General features: G+C 37.7%; 2 protein-coding genes across 8 annotated transcripts in view; one reads left to right on the top strand and one right to left on the bottom strand.

The window, feature by feature from the left end:
* Nucleotides 1-471: 471 nt before the first annotated feature.
* Nucleotides 472-19260, top strand: zgc:113363 (uncharacterized protein LOC791449 homolog). Of its 5 annotated transcripts, XR_003403564.3 has the most exons (7): nt 472-606; nt 2399-2534; nt 3789-3932; nt 4694-4924; nt 6260-6600; nt 10536-10689; nt 19126-19260. XR_003403564.3 is itself a non-coding variant. In XM_026928200.3 (6 exons), the coding sequence occupies exons 3-6, from the start codon at nt 2411-2413 to the stop codon at nt 6514-6516; spliced, it is 756 nt and encodes a 251-aa protein (XP_026784001.3). In that variant the 5' UTR covers nt 472-606; nt 846-928; nt 2399-2410; the 3' UTR covers nt 6517-7283. The 5 variants fall into 5 exon arrangements, 3 of the variants coding, with proteins under 3 accessions (XP_026784001.3, XP_026784002.3, XP_026784000.3); XR_008302151.1 differs by lacking the exon at nt 10536-10689 and having other exon boundaries at nt 19126-19250; XM_026928200.3 differs by lacking the exons at nt 10536-10689; nt 19126-19260 and adding an exon at nt 846-928 and having other exon boundaries at nt 6260-7283.
* The window catches only part of tfe3a (transcription factor binding to IGHM enhancer 3a), a 33439-nt gene continuing 27480 nt past the window's right edge, over nt 14045-20003 (bottom strand). For all 3 annotated transcript variants that reach the window (XM_026928195.3, XM_026928196.3, XM_053235924.1), the window contains one exon: nt 14045-19715. In XM_026928195.3, coding sequence (XP_026783996.3) covers nt 19281-19715 — 435 coding nt within the window. In that variant the 3' untranslated portion in view covers nt 14045-19280. The remainder of the gene's footprint in view (nt 19716-20003) is intronic.

Genomic DNA, 20003 nt, shown 5'->3' with positions numbered 1-20003 from the left:
CACCGTTTTCCTTTACTGAACCAGTTCTGTGGCTAACCACCATCAAGCTTGTGTTTGTGCTGTGAATGTGAGTCGCCAATAAAAGAGAAAGCGCATTGTTTTAACAATGCTTCCTGGTCGAGCTTCATCCTCGCAGACGCCGCAATATGATGAATGGGGTGCCACAAGCTGTACATTGCTTTTAAAGTTGAAATGTAACCTACCACTGATCATTTGTGTGGGTTTGGAAAAAAAAAAAAAAAACACAATCCATTTTATTGCTTAGTCATGCAACTCAAATGTAATAACTTCACAACCAATCATTTTCCAAAATTCTGATAGACATCAGTTTTATGATTGTCCCACCCACTATAAAGGTTGACTGACATCAGTGTTATTCTCTCCTGTTGGCAGAGCCTAGCCTTGCCACGCCCATCTGTGCAATGATTTCAATATGCAACATCTCATGACACAATGAGACTTTCACACCAATCTGGCAACACAGAGCTCGCGCTCCCACAGAGCTGCACGAGCGTGTGGGAATTTAAACAGTAACGAAATTAACCGTCACTTTAACTTAAAAACTGGGACATTTAAGAGTGTGAGACTGGCTCTGTTCAAGCCTAGGTAAGATAAATGTTTCATTTTCTACATTTCTACATTTTTCTACTCTTTTTTTTAAATTTTTTCTTTTACATTTTTCTTTACGTTCTAATCAGGTCCTTACTGTCAAAAAAATGATTCAAACAAACATTTAATTTGGTTCATTCTTTGGAGTTGGTCACAGTCACAGTCATGTCTGAATAACAAAATAACATTAACTGAAACAGGACTTTTTTTTTTTAACAAAATGTGACAACTCCCAGGCTGTTGTTCTCTGAACATGTTAAGCTGCTAGTTCACATACAGTGATACAACGCAGGAAAAGCACTTAAGCCAACTTTCTGAGGTACTTTGTTGTTTTTCTTAAATCTTACAAAGCCAGTGAAACATGATACTCTCTCTCTCTCTCTCTCTCTCTCTCTCTCTCTCTGTGTGTGTGTGTGTGTGTGTGTCTGTATGTGTGTGTGTGTGTGTGTGTGTGTGTGTGTGCGCGTGTGTGTGTGTGTGTGCATGTTTTAATATGTTGGTGGGGACCAAATGTCCCAAAAGAATAGGAATATCTGATAGTTTTGACCTTATGGGGACATTTGGCTGCCCCCACAACAACAACTACAACAACAGCAACAACAAAGTTTTTAAAAAACTAAAAGAGGTTTTCTTTTGGTTACTGAGGTTAAGATTACTGAGGCTAATGATTAAGGTCCTCACAAGGCTAGTAAGATGTAAACGTGTGTGTGTGTGTGTGTGAACTTGTCTTGGTTTTATATGGGTTATAAATATGGGAAATTTTCCTCCTTGTGAATCCCAGACTCTGTTATGAATGAGTTGGTCTCTCCTTACTCTACTATTTTAGGCGATGTAGAGTTGCTATAAATGATGAATAGGGCTTGGGTTTGAATAATAAACACGCCAAATTACTAGACTGAGTTTGCCTCTGTATGCAAAAACTCCAAAGATCTCCATGATTATAAACTTTCAGAGCATATTAATGCTCCACTGAATGAACATATACCATCTAATCTATTGTTTAGTGTAACATCTTAGTTAGTCTTTACTATTTCACTTTTAATCATATAGAAAGTACAAGTCACGATAAATAAACCAATGCGAACGTGGAGATTAAGCTTAAGATTCAAGTCGTGTTAAAACAACTGAAATATCTACTGAAATGCTCAAAATTAATCACACATGGGTTTGACTATTTGGCCTGTCAGTCAATCCATTAGAAAAAAAAATCTCCTAGTTTTATTTTTAAACAAGTCTGAAGTATGCTAATGCAGTGTTGTCCATAGGTAAAGCCTTTCATATGTACTAGGTTATTAGAAAGTCAGAATAAGATCCTTCGGTCTCTGTGTAAAGTGCAATAATAAGATCTTTTCAGTTTTCCACTGCATTTAGCAATGTGTTAAATAAATTAAAAAGTATTACAAGAAACTCCTTTTTTTTATCAGGACATAAAAGGAGCCAAGATTATTATTATTTAATTTTTTTAATGTTTGAGGTTTTTCTCTGAAAAGAATCACAGCACAAACATTTGAGCAAGCTTCTTTTATTAGCAAGGAGGTGTGTGTGGTATGATCTGTGTGAATTTGGTGATTCTGTCAATCATTTTAACCCCCAGAGAAATTCTCATCATCCAGAGAGTCTGAGGCTGATCAAGATCAGCACACAATTGCACATTTGGCAGTTTGCTAGAAAAGCGTCCTTGCATATTGCAGCCTTGTGCAGTATTAGTGTTGTTGTGACAATGACTAGTTAATGATATGCTGTGTAGTCGCATACCATCTTCTGCATCTGATTCTCACTGTGTAATCAGAGTTATTGTTAGATGCCTCATAAGGAGACCGAGGCCATGGACATCCAGCAGCACAGCGGAAAGGATCAAACCCACAGGAACCATCTCATCCAGCCCGAGAGCAGAGTGGAGGCACAAGACGTCACACAGCAGCCAGGTCAGTAATGCTTTTTACTATCTTCCTTTTGTGTTACAGCCTTTAATTGTTTTTTTTTTTTTTTTACTCAGTAATCTATCAATTTGCAATAAACTCTCCATAATAACAAAGCAGATGCCCAGAGCAAAAAACAGGCAATATATTCAAGGAGGCACAGATTTGGGACTACCGATTTACTGCTTATTCTTAAATATATATATTTTTATTTATTGTCTCAAATAGCACAGTTTCTTCCATCATATTTCAAAGGAAGAAGTTTGCAATCACAGAAACTCTTTCTAGAGCGTGAGATAAGTCAAACTGTGCAAACAGGAAAGAAGGGCTTTAATCAGGGAGGTGACCAAGAACTTGTAGGTCACTCTGACAAAACTCCCGAGGTCTTGCATGGAGATGGGAGAACCTGTCAGAAAAAAAAACAAGTACTCCTGCAGCTCTCTACCAATTTGGCCTTTATGGAAGCCACTCTTCATTAAAAGGTACATAACTGCTTTAGGCTCCTTAGGAACTCTCAGGCTTTGAGAAAACAAATTCTGTGGTAGGATAAAACAAAAGACTGAACTTATTGGCCTGAATGGAGGAAACCAGGTACTGCTTGTCATCTGGCCAATTCCATCCCTACAGCGAAGCAGGGTGGTGGCAGCATCACATTGTGGAGATATATTTCAGCAGCAGGAACTGAGATTGGGATAGAGCTTTATCTCTCAACACAATAATGGTCCAAAAAACACTGCCAAGAATAACATATGAGTGGCTTTGAGACAAGTCTTTGAATGAGATTGAGCGGCGAAACCGGATCCCAGATTTAAATCTGAAATTCTGGAGAAATCGGAATATAGAGGTACAGCAACACTCCCCATCCAACCTGACAGCGTTTAAGAACTTCTGCAGAGAGAAAAGGGAGATCATACACAAGAAAATAGCCAAAAGGAATTAAGGCTGTAATCACTGCTAATGGTACCACATAATGGGTCTGTAAACTAGTGTAAATATTTCAATTTTTTATTTTAGTACATCTACAAAACTTTACAAAAATGTGTTTATTGTTTTTCATTAAGGGGTATTTTTGTAAACTGATGAGGGAAAAAATTTATTTACTTTCAGAGCTCATACTATTTTTTTTATTTCTCATATGTGGTTGGTCGATTTACAAACAGTTTCTAAATCTGAATGTTGCACACAAATGTGTATTCATTCCAGCACCAGAAAAACAATATGGAAAATTGTTCAGTCCTGTTTTTTCGCTTTAATTGACAGATCCTCTTTCAGCAAAGCGTCCTTGTGCCAATGGAATAGTTTACGGGGGAAGTAATGACTCTTTAACGGACATCGTAATCACGAATGAGGAGGCTTTACTGCTTCCTAACCATGTGCCAGTGATTGTGCACAAACTTGACAAAGGTAAAAACATTCACGTTGTCATTTCACCTTTAGCCATCAGTGAACTTGGAAGCACCTTCTGAGGTTTCACTGAGTTTCTGTGTTTACACGAAGAGATTTTTCATCAATCTGAATAAATTCATTCCCGTTGCAGATTCCAAATGATCTCTTTCTATGTATGACAGCACTTTGTTAAATATCTCTGTTTATATGGACATTACACGTTATCCAAAAGAAATTTATGTGCATGCAAGGAAAGGTGTTTAGCGCCAACGTTACCATGACAACAGTACAACAACAATGAGTCCTGTCAGTGTATAACAAGTCACTAATGTTAGTTCACCAGGAGTCACTTGAGTGTTTTTTTTTTTATATTATTATTAAATCTCTGTCAGTGTTGGAAAACATGCTCAAAATATTCTGGAGATTTCGCACTCGTATACCTTCTCAATTATTTAAAAATATTTTAAAATCGGTAACATGAGTATCCTCACAGTTTCCTTTTTTTTTTTTCTCTCCAGCCAGGTTGGTATGGTGCACAGAGGGACATTCAATTTTAAAAGTTGTTGTATTAAAAAAATGCATTGCATTTATTTATCTTTTTAATTGATTATTATAGATATTGTCTGCATGAAATTAGTCAGTTAATAGACATCACTCCTTTATGTAAATATCACAATCATCTGCTTGCCTAAATAGAGTCAGTGAGATGCTGCAAATTAGCTGAGGAGGTCATCATGGGGGAAATGACATGTCCCTAATAAAATTTTTGTCTATTTCAGAGACTCCCAGCCCTCTCAATGGCCTTTCTCCTCCAGACACTGTGTCTAATAGATCCCCACCTGTCTGCACACCACCCACTGCCTCTACAGGTCAAAGGGCACCTGATTCTGCACACATACCCAAGTCCAACGGACATAACAAACCCCAGAAAAAGCGCCCTCCCTCCACCTCCAAAAGCCAGCAGAGTTTGAAAACAAGTGCCAGTCAAATCCAGGAAGTCGCTGGTGATGGTAAATATTCCAAACACAGAGCTTTTTTTTTTTTTTTTTAAATACAAACGAAGTCCTGTAGAGTAGCAAGGCAGTGTAGGTGCCCTGATTTCACCCTGTCAGCTTTTTTGGCTCAGATAATGAAGAGATTGATCGTTTATCTGATTAGTTAAATCATGCATGTAAGAACAGACAAAACATAAAAAGGGAAGTACATTGAGTTTTGTGATCAAGATTTTTCCTACTCCTTAACGATCAGCAGTTAATTATTCAAACCTTGTGTGTGTGATCATTTCCCCTCCTGTACTGGATTTGGAGAATCCTGATTTAGATACAAAGAACTCGGCATACAACAGATACACTATATGGCCAAAAGTATGAGGGCACCTGATCATCACTCCCATATGTGCTTTTTAAAAATCCCCTTCCAGATTTATTCCCCCTTTGCTGTTATAATAAGCTCCACTCTTCTGGGAAGGCTTTCCACTAGATTTTGGAGCGTGGCTGTGGGGATTTGTGTTCATTCAGCTACAAGAGCATTAGTGAGATCAGGCGCTCATCTCAGGAGAGGAGGCCTGGGGTTCAGTCGGCGTCCCAATTCATCCCAAAGGTGTTCAGTGGGGTTGAGGTCAGGGCTCTGTGCAGGACACTTGAGTTCTTCCGCTCCAAACTTGGGAAACTGTTTCTTCATAGAACTCATTTTGTGCCCAGGGGCATTGTCATGCTGGAACAGCTTTGGGCCTCTTAGTTCCAGTGAAGTGAAATTGTAATACTGCAGCATACAAAGACGTTCTATACAATTGTGGGCTTCCAACTTTGAGGCAACAGTTTGGGGAAGAACCACATATAGGTGTGATGGTCAGGTGTCCGCATACTTTTGACCGCATAGTGTAGCTTTGGTTAAACCGTATGTTAACCAGATTCTGTGTTTATATCAGCAAAGTAAAACTGCCACAGAGCACATGCAGAGAGAGGCCTCACCCGTAGAGTTAACAGTAAATAAGCACTGGCCTTATCTGTCAGCTACACTGGGCATGTGGCTTTATCTTTGTGCCTCATGCTGCCTGGCAGACATTTCCATTAGCACATCCCTACCTGGTGACCCTTCTGAGCTTAAATAGCATTTGGCTGATCTGAAACACCCACAGTTGGTATTTCAACGCTAATGCTGTGTCAAAGAGCATAGATCATCATAAGATCATGGAGACTTAATAAGATCCAGCATGTGAGCCATGTACAGTATGTGATATTTACAGTCATCTCTGAATTCTGTGTTCTGAAAATGCTTGATGTTGGTCTCAGACAAATCATCATAATAAAATGTTTGTGTGTGTGTGTGTGTGTGTGTATTTACAGACTGCTGCGTGCACTGTGTCCTAGCCTGTCTGTTCTGTGAGCTGCTGCCCATGTGCTCAGCCTTGGCTCAGTGTTTGGCCTGTGGAATGGAATGTGACGCTCTGTGCTGTTGTGGCGAGGCTTGCGGAGGACTGGCATGTTGCTCTGGGGACCCGTGCTCCGCTGTGCTGGACTGTGCCATCCTGGAAGACTGCTGCCAATCCTCCGACTGCCTGGAGATCTGTCTAGAGTGCTGCTCTATCTGCTTCCCTACTTAGACAGCAAATAGCCAGTGATGACGATGTTAGTACACTTACAGAGATGATCTGGAATGTGGCATCACACCAGTGTGTTGCAGAAAGGTTTGTTGTTATGGAGGTTGCAAGCCTTATTTATTCCGTAGGCTAGTGAGAGGACTGAGATCAAGGTTTGACTGCTGTGTGAGAAATGAATCACTGAATTTAAATCACACACACACACACAAAGCAAAGATGATTATGATGATGATGATGTCATTACGTGAAGTACAAAGAGGTATTAGAATATGTGAAGCGAGAGGCCTTACTGTATTTAAGGAATTAATATTCATATGCATGGCCACTACTGGATTGTCTTTGATGTTCATAGCTTCAAACTGTGCCTTTTTTACATGTATTGGGCAGTTCAGCTTTTTGTAGAGCACATTTGCACTTGTACTTGCCCACAACAGGGCACAATGCATTCTGGAGCTGATTCAGCAGAATCTGTTTGGAGAAATATTTTTGTTTGAGATGTAAGATCATGGTCAAAAGATAAGTCGTTCCAAGGGGTTTAGGAATTAGCCACACTCCAAAGTAGACAACAGATCTCTCAACAAAGACCAATTGTTCTTTGTTTTATTATCAGAGATCTGATGATGATTCATATGAACTGTTTATTTTGTGTCATGATATCTGCACTCTAAGTAATCTCTCAGAGCACTGCATTAGCTCGTGATTAACTTATGATTTAATGTGACTGTATTTTTTGTATTGCATAAGAAGTAAAGAGGCTTTTGTTTTCATAACCATGCCTCCTTTTTGCTCCATAAACTCAGCACTGAACCTAAATAATAATCATTGGCCCTGACAATAACTCTTCACATCTATGTTTTTACTCTAAATCTAGAGTGACACGTTATATTCGTAAGCACTGCACTATCTGCAGATCATCAGTAAGCTTGGTGAAGCCAGCCCTGAAACTAGTGTGAAAATAGCCCAGTCCCTGAATCAGGTGGCTGCATATTCATCTGGACTTGTAGAATTTCACAGGCTTCCTCAAGCCCATTACGCCCTGAAGTAGGTTCAGGTTTGGGCACCGGGCACTGTGCTGCATAGAGGAAAAAACAGAAAGGTCAGTGTGGAGGTTAAAATGCCCCTCTTAACTCTGGTATGAAGTGCTTCACACTTTAAAAAAGCTGATAAGTGTATCGCAGACATAAATAGAAGTCTCCTAAAGCAGTGTGCTATGAAGTGAAGCCCCATAAACATCTGCACTAAACTAACTGTACCCCAGACAGACAAAAAGGCATTGGAGATGGAGAACTGATTATCCAGAACATCATACTGCTGAAAATGTTTTACACAATGAATGGAAATGCATGTTCAACTGTAAATAATTCCACTGTGTTTTGGAATCATGGCCTGGAAACAATGACACTTGGTTTGCTATAAAGCGAAAGAACCAGACTGAATATATGATGACCTATAAATCAGTCAGGGTTTTTAGTCAGTGTGCTCAAATCTGTAGGATTAAATTAGATCCAATTCCCTCAGCTGGAGTTAACACATACAGTGGTTTATATTTCAGACCCCAAAACACAAGCAGAGAAAATACAAAGCAGGAAAAACTAAACAATTAAGAACAAGGAAACAAAGGTAAACACAGAATTGAGAATCGCGTAGTATATAATACACATAATTACAAGCAAAGATCAGGAGGCAGGTTCATGATGGAACTGGAGCAGAAGCAAAACAGGAAGTTGTGGGAAACAAGAAAGTAAAGAGGAAACCTCTGTGACTAGAGCTATGTATAAAATGATGTACTCCTGTCAGGCACTAGTCACTTTTAGTATAAGTTCTAGGTTTGCACTTTAATAGTCAGTGAAACACAGTGTGCTGTTAATATCTGGATGATGTAATAAAACATCTGGAAAATGAAGTTTGGATCTTGACTACACTTCAGATGCAAATTAGGAGTGAAGAGTTTGTGAGTCTCTGGGGAGGCTTTACCTTTCTGCAGTAGCATACACCTTTCTTTTTTTTTTGCTAAATGTTGGTGTTTGATTTGAGATATTATTATTTTACAGAAGGACAGCTACTAGAAAGTCAAGTGTATGATGTATAGTGTAACATATTGGAGATGTACCAGTCTGATATGTCTGTATCAAGGCCAGTAGTGACCTGAATGGCTGGATCTGTACTGCATTGATGTTTTTTTGCAATCTCATCCACTGTGCTCTGAATGTAAGTGGTGTAATGTAAGACAGATCTTCCATGTGCACACAGTTCATGCTTATAGCCTTTGGATTAGTGTCTGGTATTGGCCGATACCCAGAGCTCTGATTTCAGTATTGTATTGAAAATAGGAAAAGTTGATGAAAGAATCAGTAATATACAGTATAACCCAAAGAAACACCCTTTAATTAAAATAATAGTTAGCGTAATAGTTAATTATTTGTAAACATCTGAATGAACTTCTCCACACCTGTGCTTAGCCTATAGTTAATGTTGTCTTGTAAAAACTCTCAAACTGTGGCTTTAATCGTGTTCATCCCACAACACTATGGATGTTTGGGACAAGGGGATTTTTTTAAATGATGCTGAAACAGACTCAAGGGAAAAATACAAGTTTCACTAGACAGAGATCCTGATTTGAGCTGAAACAAACTGAGGCAGGAAGTGGGCCACGCTTCACTCTCTCATGTGAGGTCCTGAGGTTTTTGAACTGGTCCATTTGGGCCGTGACCTCTGAGAGAGCTGGCAGATTGGCTCGAAAAGGAAGAGACCATGACTCACTCAGCACAGTTCTCACAGCACAGAAACATCAGACGCACAGTTCCGGAGAATAGAGAAAGCCATAAAAGTGCAACAAAAGCAGGCGGTTACCACCAAAAAGAACAGGGTGTGATGCAGTTGGAATTTTATTTGACTATTGTCTAAAAGCAGAATGCAAAATGCTGCTCCAGCACTGCCTATTCTAAAAAAAAAACCATAATGTGCCATTTATTAATATTCTATCCTTTCTTTCCAAGCTCTTCTGATCATGCCCAGTGTAAATGGATATTGGGATAAACACTATTCAGTGCACATTGGAATTTAGTGTGAACCACTGGGCATAGGGTTGTGTTTTTAACATGCATGGGCTCCCGGTTTGGGCCGGAGATGGGCAGGAAAGCTATGTTTGTTGTAGAAATGTGCCAAACAGGAAGTGGAGGAAGTGACTGAGATGACAGTGTAGGGGTGAGAGGATAAGACCCTGAGCTCCACCCGGTGCTGCGCTTCAAAGCACCACCATTGCTGTGGGTCTACACAGACAGGAAACAGCTTTACCAACACAACGCCAATCACAACTGCTGCAGTTATGCATAAATCAGGAAGACCACGCAAGTCTAAAAAAAAAAAAAAAAAAAAAGCTGCAATGCATATGAGCTACAAATTCATTATAACAGTGACTTATACTCAGGAAAGATAATTAGATTTATTTAGATTTATTTTTTAGATTTTCATTGACCAGATGTAAAATTGAGTACTCATTGACCTGAGCGTACAATCAGCTTACACAGAGATTATGTCCATCACACACCTGTTCCACTATCATCTGATTCGATCACATTTTTGGGGCTTTTAACAGTGACAGAGTGAATAGGAAGCCATTTGAGATTTGACCTAACAGTGTTGGAAGGGACTTGGAAGGGATGAGTTAATGCAGATTTCTACCTGGATCCTGGTTAGCCTACGTAATTTACAATCTTGCTAATTATCAGGGGCAAGACAATGTTGCTGTGAGTAAATATAGAAAGACAAAACTGACATGGCAAAGTCAAAGTTTAAAAAGATTGCTTCCCTTTATGTACTGGGCAAATCAGTACAAGCAAGATTAGTGATAGGAGCAAATTCCATATCAAAATAAGTTTATCCCATTACAGAAAAGATTAATTTTAATTCAGAAGAACAGTTGGACCTGGGTGTAGGGAGTATAATTCAGTTTTCATAGAGATAATTTATGACTGTTTCAGCTTTGCTCTTGACGTGTCTAAATATTGTTTCTCAATGTCTAGAGTGTGGTATGCTGAAGTGTTTTCCTCCACTTGAAGCTGATTCAGCCCATCAGCTGGTTATTAAGTGGAATCAGGTGTGAAAACAAAACAAAAGAAAGAAAGTGCAGTTCAGGAGACCTTCAGACTGGTGTTGGACACAGGATACTTTACAAAGGTAACAAACTACTGCTTTTGTATGTTTTACTGAACACATCAGGACAGAGAAAAGGGTACTGACCCAGCAGGAACTCTCAGTGCTGCACATTTTTCATGGCTGAGGGATGCCACTACTGCCGACTGCATTCGTTTTAGAACCTCAAACCATTTAGCATCAGCAGGTATTTCCTTTTCTTTCAAATGAACCTGCGAAAGAAAATTATTTTGACTATTTTACATTAGCCACAAGAATTCAGTCTCACAACAGGTTACAAAAACAAGCAAGAATTTGCAAAGTTGAATTACAAACCTGGAGCCATTTCTGCACAGATGGAAATGATAACAGAACAAAATACAGGTGAGACAGTCTGCATACAGGTGACCATAATGATCATAAAGATAGGGGCGGGGCCAAGGCGGAGCTAGCACTAATAATCAAGCAGGAATTGTTCACAGATGACCTGTCAAAATAATTGTAAATATGTGTAAGTTAAAGAATATTAGTCACTAAAATGTAAGGGCAGGCTATAAAGCAAAAATAAAGTGTGATATTTTAAAATGAATAGGGGAGCTATATTATTATTATTTTATTTAACAAGGAGAAGGACGGAAAATAAAACAACTGGTATGAAAATAGATTTTAACATCCGAACAACAACATGTTACACGTTATGATACTCAAATATCAGTGTATGGTTATGTAAATATATTGCGATATCAATATTATAATACATTTTATATCCCCCTGTAATAGTAACAGTGAGGTTTTATAAATATGAAGACATATTTAAAATTAATCTGTGCTTTCGTTAATCAGAACAAAGCTTATGGTTGAGTGTGATGGCCAAATCATTTGTCTACACACACCCTTTATTTTGTCTCCTGCCTTAACCTCGGCCTGCGGTGAGGTTAAAGCCAAACACACAAAATATTTTTTTTAAAAATGGCTTATTTGAGGACAGTCCAGTCCACACAGTGCTCAGTCTGCGGAGGTCCAGACACAGGTCTGTAGGTGGACTCAGTAACCCAGCCAAAACTAACACAGTGTGATGCCGGGTAATGAAAAAAAAAAAAAACACAACCTGCTTTCTATTGCAGCAAGCTTGGATCAAACTAATGATAGCCACAGGAATGCAAACAGCACTACCCATGGAACTTATCACAAATTCACACTGAGATCAGATACCAAACCCTGCATACCTCCTCCCAACCCCCAAACACCCCTCCTCCCTCCCGATCCCTCTGACCCCCTGCTTTTTAAAGGAATGTTTCAGGAAAAAAAAGAAAAAACTACACACATCGAAATATAGTTACACGAAACATGTTTGGAGTTTTGCACCAGAGCTACAAGGCAACTAAAAAAAGTAATGGAAGTTTATCAAACTTAAAATCTTTAATAAGATTGCCATAGAGCAAATATAAGATTATTAAACCTATTTCTAGACTTTTTTTTTTAACTAATTTTTATTAAGTTCTTTTGGCAGCTAATTATAATTATTTATTTCTAGAAAGAAGCAAAAGTATCTGCCAACAGAATAAGAATATTTTAAACATGAAATTACTAAAAAAATGTTTAGAAATTTTTTTTATAATAGGAAAAAAACTAATTTTATAGTTTTTTTTTTAGATAATTTCTTTTAAAGCAATTTTATAATAGGAAATGCTAGATAAATTTGATATATTCATATTCAAGATATTCTCGCTTGCTAAGATGCCATATCTTTTGCAGTGAGATGATGATCATATCTTTTGTATTGTCATTTTTAATAACATTTTTCTAAAATAGCTGGGATCGTCATTTACAGCTTTCCTCTTAAAAATTTGGGAGACAGGATCTGAAGGGCAGAATGATACCAGACTACCCTAAAGAGAAAAAAACAGTCATTCAGGTTGTCTAAAATGGCTGTCTTCAGAAGGTTAGTATTTAGCTACATGGTGAGGTTGTTTGTGCTTATATTGTAGTTTACAGCATGACTGCCCAGAAATCTTAGTGAAAATAAATGAAAAATAAATAAAATTTTAAAAAGTTGGCAAGAGTTGACTGGATTGTTTAAATCTTGAAGATGTTTCCTCACTCATCAGAGGAGGTTTTTATCATCTCAGCAGTCTGTGCTTTGACCTGGAGTTTAGCATGAAAAGAAACAAGCTAACAAACAACACTGAGAAACTTACCTAAAAATAAGCATTACTAGACATTTCAAAAGTACACACAGGACAGTTCTGCCCTCTGCTGGCCTTCTGCTGTCAGAATAAAAACCCTTGGTGTGAGTGTGATTGCTTGCATGGGTAGAGTTGCTTCCAAACTAAACAAATACACACTTTTCTCTTCTGAATGCCTGCGTGAAGAGATCAGCTGATTGATAGTCTGCATTCTCTGCATTGTCACAAGTTCAATTTCACATAAATTCTTCTTAAACTGATCTTTTTGATTTTGTATTTGATGTCTCCAGTTGGAGGTTGAGTCTGTAAATGTATAGAAAGCATGCAGTATTTTTTTTTAAACTAGAAAAATTAATACATAATTAAACAACATTAAACATTAATACTCTATTAATAATATTATTAGAGACTAAAATGTCAAAGCGATAAAGCAACAATATCTAAAGACATAAAATACTGGACCTATGTTTTGATATGACATTTTTTTCCTTATTCAAAATGTACAAAAACATATTGGACAAGAAAATGGAGTAAAAATGAAACAAAGTGTACAAAACTAGAGTTTAACGTCCAGTCAACTACATCATAAATTAAAGATGTTATTACGTTACATATACAAGCAAGAATGTAGTCACTGTAGTTTTATGTAAAGAAAAAAGAAAAAAAAAAATCTGAATGATATAAACCTGCAGTTTATACAATAGTTTTCTCCAATTTAATACCTTTCATGGTTTTTTTTTTAAAAAAGATATATATATATATAGTATTTCTCATGGAGTATGATAATATCTTGGTATATGCTACGATAAGCAAATGTGAAATTTTTATTATTTTTTTAAAAATCATTTTCAAGCATCTTGTTGCTTACAGATATGCTACAAAATTGCCTACTTTATTAAGATTCAACTAAAAACCAGAGAAGATGCTATATAAAATAAGTTTTTTTATCTGCTTCCCAAAGCGATAATTAAATAATTGTCCCGCTGCAGTATTTAATGCCATCCTCTTCAACAGTGATATGATAATGATGTGGCTTCAACATATACAGAAGCATGAACTATATCAAGGGACAAGGCTAGACCTAGACACACACACACAGGCACACACACACAGGCACGCACACACAGGCACGCACACACACACACACCTCAATCCAGGGCTCCTAGGTCACCCACACACTTCCATTCAGACGAAATGACTTACTCAAGACTAAATGATATTTTAAAACTTTATTTATATATTTCCATAAAAAGTAAATAAAAAAGAAACTACACATTGAACAGAGCAACTGAAATGAATGATGTTTGTTTTATACTGGAGCTGGGAAGATACAGAAATACAAAGTTCAGACACAAGGGACACATGGAGTTATAACCACAGAGACTCTCAGCATGGTTCAGACGTTCCCTTTCTTGCAGATGCACATATTGAACTGCTGTTGCCAAAAAAAAAAAAAAAAAAAAAAGCTTTTTATTCATTAGTCGTAATTCTAATATAATTAATAATATTTCCTGTACATATGATTGGAAAAATAAAACTAATGCAGGGCTGTTAGTATTTTTTTTTATCACAACATAAATTGCACATTATTTCAAGTATTACAAAAATAGATGAACGTAACATATTGCTATTTCTAAAAAGACTTAGGAAAATGTCTACAGAAATGCCACATTGTTTTGCAAAAATATACTAAATATGAGGACAGTGATTTCCCTCCTGTGGAGCGAATACAAGTGGTTGAAGAGCTCTGAATATGCTACATTTTATATATATTTATATATATTACGTAAGATGTGCATCTCTAGCCATGATGCAAGCATGCATTTCTGTACAGCACTGATGAGAAAGCTCTTTACACAGACAGCGCTCAGTCCACATAACAGACGCCAGACACGACGTCTCACACACCACAAGCCACGGACTATTGCATAGACTTAAAATTTATGCATACTAGATCATTTTCGCTTCACCTAAAACGTTCCTATTCACCCACATCAACAGCTCTTTTTTTTTTCTTTTCTTTTTTTAAAGAGGAAGGCATTTGTGACTTCGACATTTCCCACTGAGGAAATTAAACAGTCTCTTTACCCGCACAACAATAAATCCATCCATTATTTTGGGGGATAATTAATGTTTAACACTTACAAAAACTAGATTTGAGTAAATATCAGAAAATAGACTTCTTTTTGTAATGTCACATTCAAGCCTTTACAATACAATCCAGTGGAAAACTACTACACTTGTAGTTAGTATATGGCAAAGTGGACACAGTTTTTGAGAGGTTTGAAACATACGGGAGTCTGCATCGTACACACTGTACACTGGTATACGTTAACACACAGCTTACACTAAGCTTATAAAATGCAATAAAAATCCACCCTGAACTTGCATATTCCTCTTTAGAAACTTTTTAGTTTAAACTTCTTTCATCGACACTTCTACCTGAAGAGAGCGATGCAGCAGCGCTTTAGTCATTTAGTCTGTCCAGCTCTCACCTTCTCATCTGTACACTCTGCTTTAATGCTAACACCATCGTGCTCGTTATTTCGGAGCCTAACTAGCCGAGAAAAGTCGGTGTAGTAACTCGGTGTCACTGCTTCGTATAGCTAGATTGAGTCCAGGGTTTGTTTTTAATATGACATTGAACATCAGTGGAAAAGGGTAAAAAGAAAAGAAGCTCTTTCTCTTGTTTTTTTTCGGAGCTAACAGTGGAACCTGAATGTTATCACTTATGTTCGAGATTGTTTTAATTTTTATTCCTAATAACCGCCATTGTAGCTGCGTTGGTAATAACAATATCCCCCAATAACTTGTCACGGGAGTAACGAAAATACAGCACCGACCAACAAATTAGCACCAGAATCGCCAAACACATCACGAACATTTCAATATAAACATGTTTTCAGGGTGCAGTTTTCATTTAAACTTCACCAAACCTCAACAGTCCATCTGTTAAGTCAAAATTTGGAAACCTTTCTGTGCTCCTTTACATCTCCCAACTATACAGAAAACAAGGAAAACCATTACACTAATACTAGGTTATTTTTTTTCATCAAGGCAGTTTGGAGTTTCAGAAGAACTACTGACTTTGGGTGAACTTTGGCAACCAAAAAAAAAAAAAAAAAAAAATCATGTCTCTTCTAATGGCCCGCATCATATTTCACTCACGTAATCAACTCAAAATAACTCACAATCGTCCCTGCTGAAGTTCGGCTCACAAACAAGACGTGCTGAACACAAGTAATTAATTCTGAAACTTGAGCTGAAATCTGAACTGCCAATTTAGCAAAACATTCAACATCCGGTCATCCCCTGAAATAATGACAGCGAGGGAGGTTCAGACAGAAAGCAAAAATCAACACTGATCAAAATGCTTCACAGCAGATTTGACAGTTCAGAAGTTCAGACCTAAATGTATTAATTTGGTGTTAATGTGGGAAACAATGTAATGTTTCTTTCAACGTAATGTACTTAAAGTGCATCTACAGAAAAAAAAAAAAAAAAAAAAAAAAAAAAAAAAAAAAGAAAAGAAAAAGTGAAGAGATTAGAATGAATGTTAGCACAGCAAATGATAAAACACAAACCTGTACAAGAAAGTATGTCTAAATATATTAAACTGCCCTTGTCTTTGTTGGAATGTAATAGTTTATGTAATTTTAATTAAGCCAATAATTAACATTTTTGTTAGATATATAACTGATCTAAAACAATTATTTCATTCTGGCAAAAAGAAAATGGTAGCGTAGAATTAGGTCATCGAGTGCTGAAGCAGTGATTTGGGTTATTTTAACAACAAAAACGAGTTTAATAGACTCCATTATCGTCACTGTCGGTTCCTCAGGGAGCCAAAAACTCCCAACAGGAAATGAAAGCAAATCTGAACAGGATGCGTCATTTTTTTAAGCCGCTCATTTTCCTGAGGGAGGTTTAAATGCGTGTCCTCTCGAGCTCACTTTCTCTTTATATAAACATGTACACACAGACACACAAACACGTTAACACTTACACAGTGGTGTGTGTGCACAGAGTGCTACTGTCCCTTTCATAAATCAGGTGGAACTGAATCTAAAAGGATCCATCAGGCAGCGTGGACACACGCCTTCATTATAGTTTTCATCTGCTTGTTGCATAAAGATGGTTTGTTTGCATAAAGATGGTTCACTCACCAACATGCCAGCGTACCACAAACATTAAAACCGAAGCGAGATGTATTTTCCGGACTATAGGACACTATGTTTGCTGTTAAGCAGCTTATAAAGAGAGTAATTTACATGTTAGAATTACTGCTTTAACCTAATGCTGTCACCTGCTTACCTTTATAACATTTATAAAGTTGATACATGACGTGAAGAAGAGAATTTTAGCCAAATCAAAATCTATAGGCACTCAGTTCTGTAGATGAATTATTGTCTATATGCCAGTGCTGCTATATACTGAGAGTCCAGCTGAGGTTGGGTCATGTAATTATTAACATTATAACGAAAACAGGTGAAAACTTGACGTGAAATTCTCACAGGATCGACTTCTTACATGTAAAAAAAAAAATTAACCTTAAAGTTAAATTGTCATATAAATTGTAATGTTAAACGCTGTATAAATTGACGTCGTACAGAAATTGACTGTGTCTCGATGTTTAGCTTCAAATCTTTAATTTCCAGTCGTTAGGTGGTGTTAATACTGATTTACACCGAGTAGCTTGTAACTAATGAAACTGTTTATTCAACTGAGTATTGCTGATATCTCAGTTCCTTAACATACACAAAATATACATTTAATCCTTCAGTTATGTAGCTGCTTCTTGTCTTTTGGCTGAAAGAAAATGACTCATTAGTAACCAGTGATAATCTAAAATAAATAATTTAAATTCGCTCCTAATTGTAGTTGGCAGACGTGACTTTAATCATGGATGCAGCTTTAGAGTAGTTCATGGCCTTCTTACTATGAAGAGTAGCCTGAGTTAACTACATTAAAAAGGTTTCACAAAATAAACAATATTCATTTGTTATGCATATATATATAGTTTTATATATATTTCCCCTTGTCTTTACTGTCCTATTAAAACAACAGGACAGTGTCTAAGGTTCTGTCTTATAGTGTTGGTTAAACTCTTTGCATAGACGAGCTCTTCTTCCCCAGATCGAGTGTCGACGTTCTATGCAAGATTACTACTATGTACACCGCACATCAGAGATTAAAATTAATACACTGACAATGTTTGCTTTCTCTGTGATTTTAGTCCCACTCTAATCTGTCATGTCAGTCATTTTTCATGGTCTCTGAGGTACATTTTTATCTACTATAAATTATTGACCTCTATTAATAACCCCAGAAAATAATCCCAAATGAATCAACGGGAAAAAGTTTCTTTTTTCTTTTCCCACCTTTTCTTAATTATGGAAGACATACTAGGAAGCATTCTCCCAAAACCAATCCAATCCAAACCACACCAACAAGGGATGAGTTTAGAACATCAAGTAATGAAATAGAGGCAACATTGACCAGTATATTTCATTATTTGGTGTAGGACATATTGGCTATAGGACATGTAGCCTACTGTCACGAATGGACATGATCCCTATAACAAGTTGTTATGATAAAGGTCAAAGCAGTCCTCTTGCATTAAAAGATACAAGTTTGTTTTTTGATCTGGGATAATGTTTGTACAATTATACAGACGCTCCCATCTCTAATTTACACAGAGATCTCATATGCTGAATGAATCGTTATTAAACAGACATGTGTCTGGAAAACTCATCATGACGTGCCATATAAGTGTTAAATTTAATCATTACCTAGGGCATGTCTTACGATCCAGTGCAGCTTATAGTCCAGAAAATACGATCCCTGTTCATAAGTCGTTTTATGCACATCATAGAATCCTGTATGAAGAGCTATACTGTGTTGTTGTCTTTGTAAGAATTGAGGAGAGATGGGAGAAGGGGGATGAGCATGGTGCTGCTTTAAAAGAAAAAAAAAAAAGGTGTACATGATACATGCGTTTGCTTGGTCAGTGAGCACAGAAATATAAAATGCCTACTCCTGCTTCTAACGCAGAACAATAGAGTCATAAAATCTTAAAACAGCTGCTTATAATCCTTTTATAACCTACGCACATCTGCTAGCATCATACGTCGTCTTCTTAACAACTCCGCTCCTACAATCCTTTGTAAACTCCAGTACCCCTAAAATGCCGAGGTAAAAGTTGTAGAGTGCGTCTCTTCATCAGCGCAGGAGTCAAGAGCCATGCTGCATGTTGATCTTTTTTTGTTTGTTTGTTTTTTTTTTTTTTAAACAGTACTACGATTACTATGACAACTGACCTCAGGATACACTGCCCACTATTGGCCAGTTTTGCGACACGCACAAGCAGGAATAGAGACGTTAGGCCTTGTATTAGCTCAGTTTGCCTAACAGAGCCCACTAATCAGAGTTAAATCACACAATCGTCCATCACAAATCCTCCTCCATGCTGAAGCTGCTCCTGCGGCTGCTGGTCTTGGATGCTCCGGGCGAGACGGAGGACAGCAGGGGGTCGGCGCCGCCATCATCCATCAGAATATCGCCCAGGCCCATTTCTCCGGCCATCAGACCGGGGCTGAACATGGAGGAGGCGTGGTCATCCAGCTCACCGAAGGTCAGAGTTCCCAGGTCCAGCGGGACAGTCATGGCCCCGCCCACTGGAGAGGCCGAAGGGGGAGGGGAGAGTAAAGAAGAGACGTGGGTGTGGTTTACTGTTGGGCCGCCCAGAGTGAGGAGTGTTTTGGAGACAGGCTCAGCGCTGGACTGCACAGATGTGAGCTGCTGCTGCTGCTGCTGCTGGGTGACAATGGAGTCTGAAACCTGAGAGGGAGCGAGGCCGTGGAGACGAGCCTGCATCTCCAACTCCTGATCCCAACCAGACGGAGGGGAAAAAATAACAAATTAAAAATCAAACACAGAGCCAGAGGTACAGCAAACACACACAAAAAAAAAATAAAAAAAAATTTACTAAACACACAACTGTAATTTCATCTCTTTCCTTTTATCACTTTAGCACTGGAATTTGTTAAATTGGCCAGACGCATCACTTTAGGTTTAAAAAGAAAGAGTCCTTTGTTTTTGCTATTTATTCTTTTCTTTTTGTACCTTTTCCCTCTTTAATTTTTCCTTTCCATTATTTTTTTTCTTTGTTCT

Source organism: Pangasianodon hypophthalmus, chromosome 8 (genome assembly GCF_027358585.1).
Source record: "Pangasianodon hypophthalmus isolate fPanHyp1 chromosome 8, fPanHyp1.pri, whole genome shotgun sequence".
Taxonomy (NCBI): Eukaryota; Metazoa; Chordata; class Actinopteri; order Siluriformes; family Pangasiidae; genus Pangasianodon; species Pangasianodon hypophthalmus.
The sequence above is the reverse complement of the archived record's forward strand: the minus strand, read 5'-3'. Positions and strand labels throughout refer to the sequence as shown.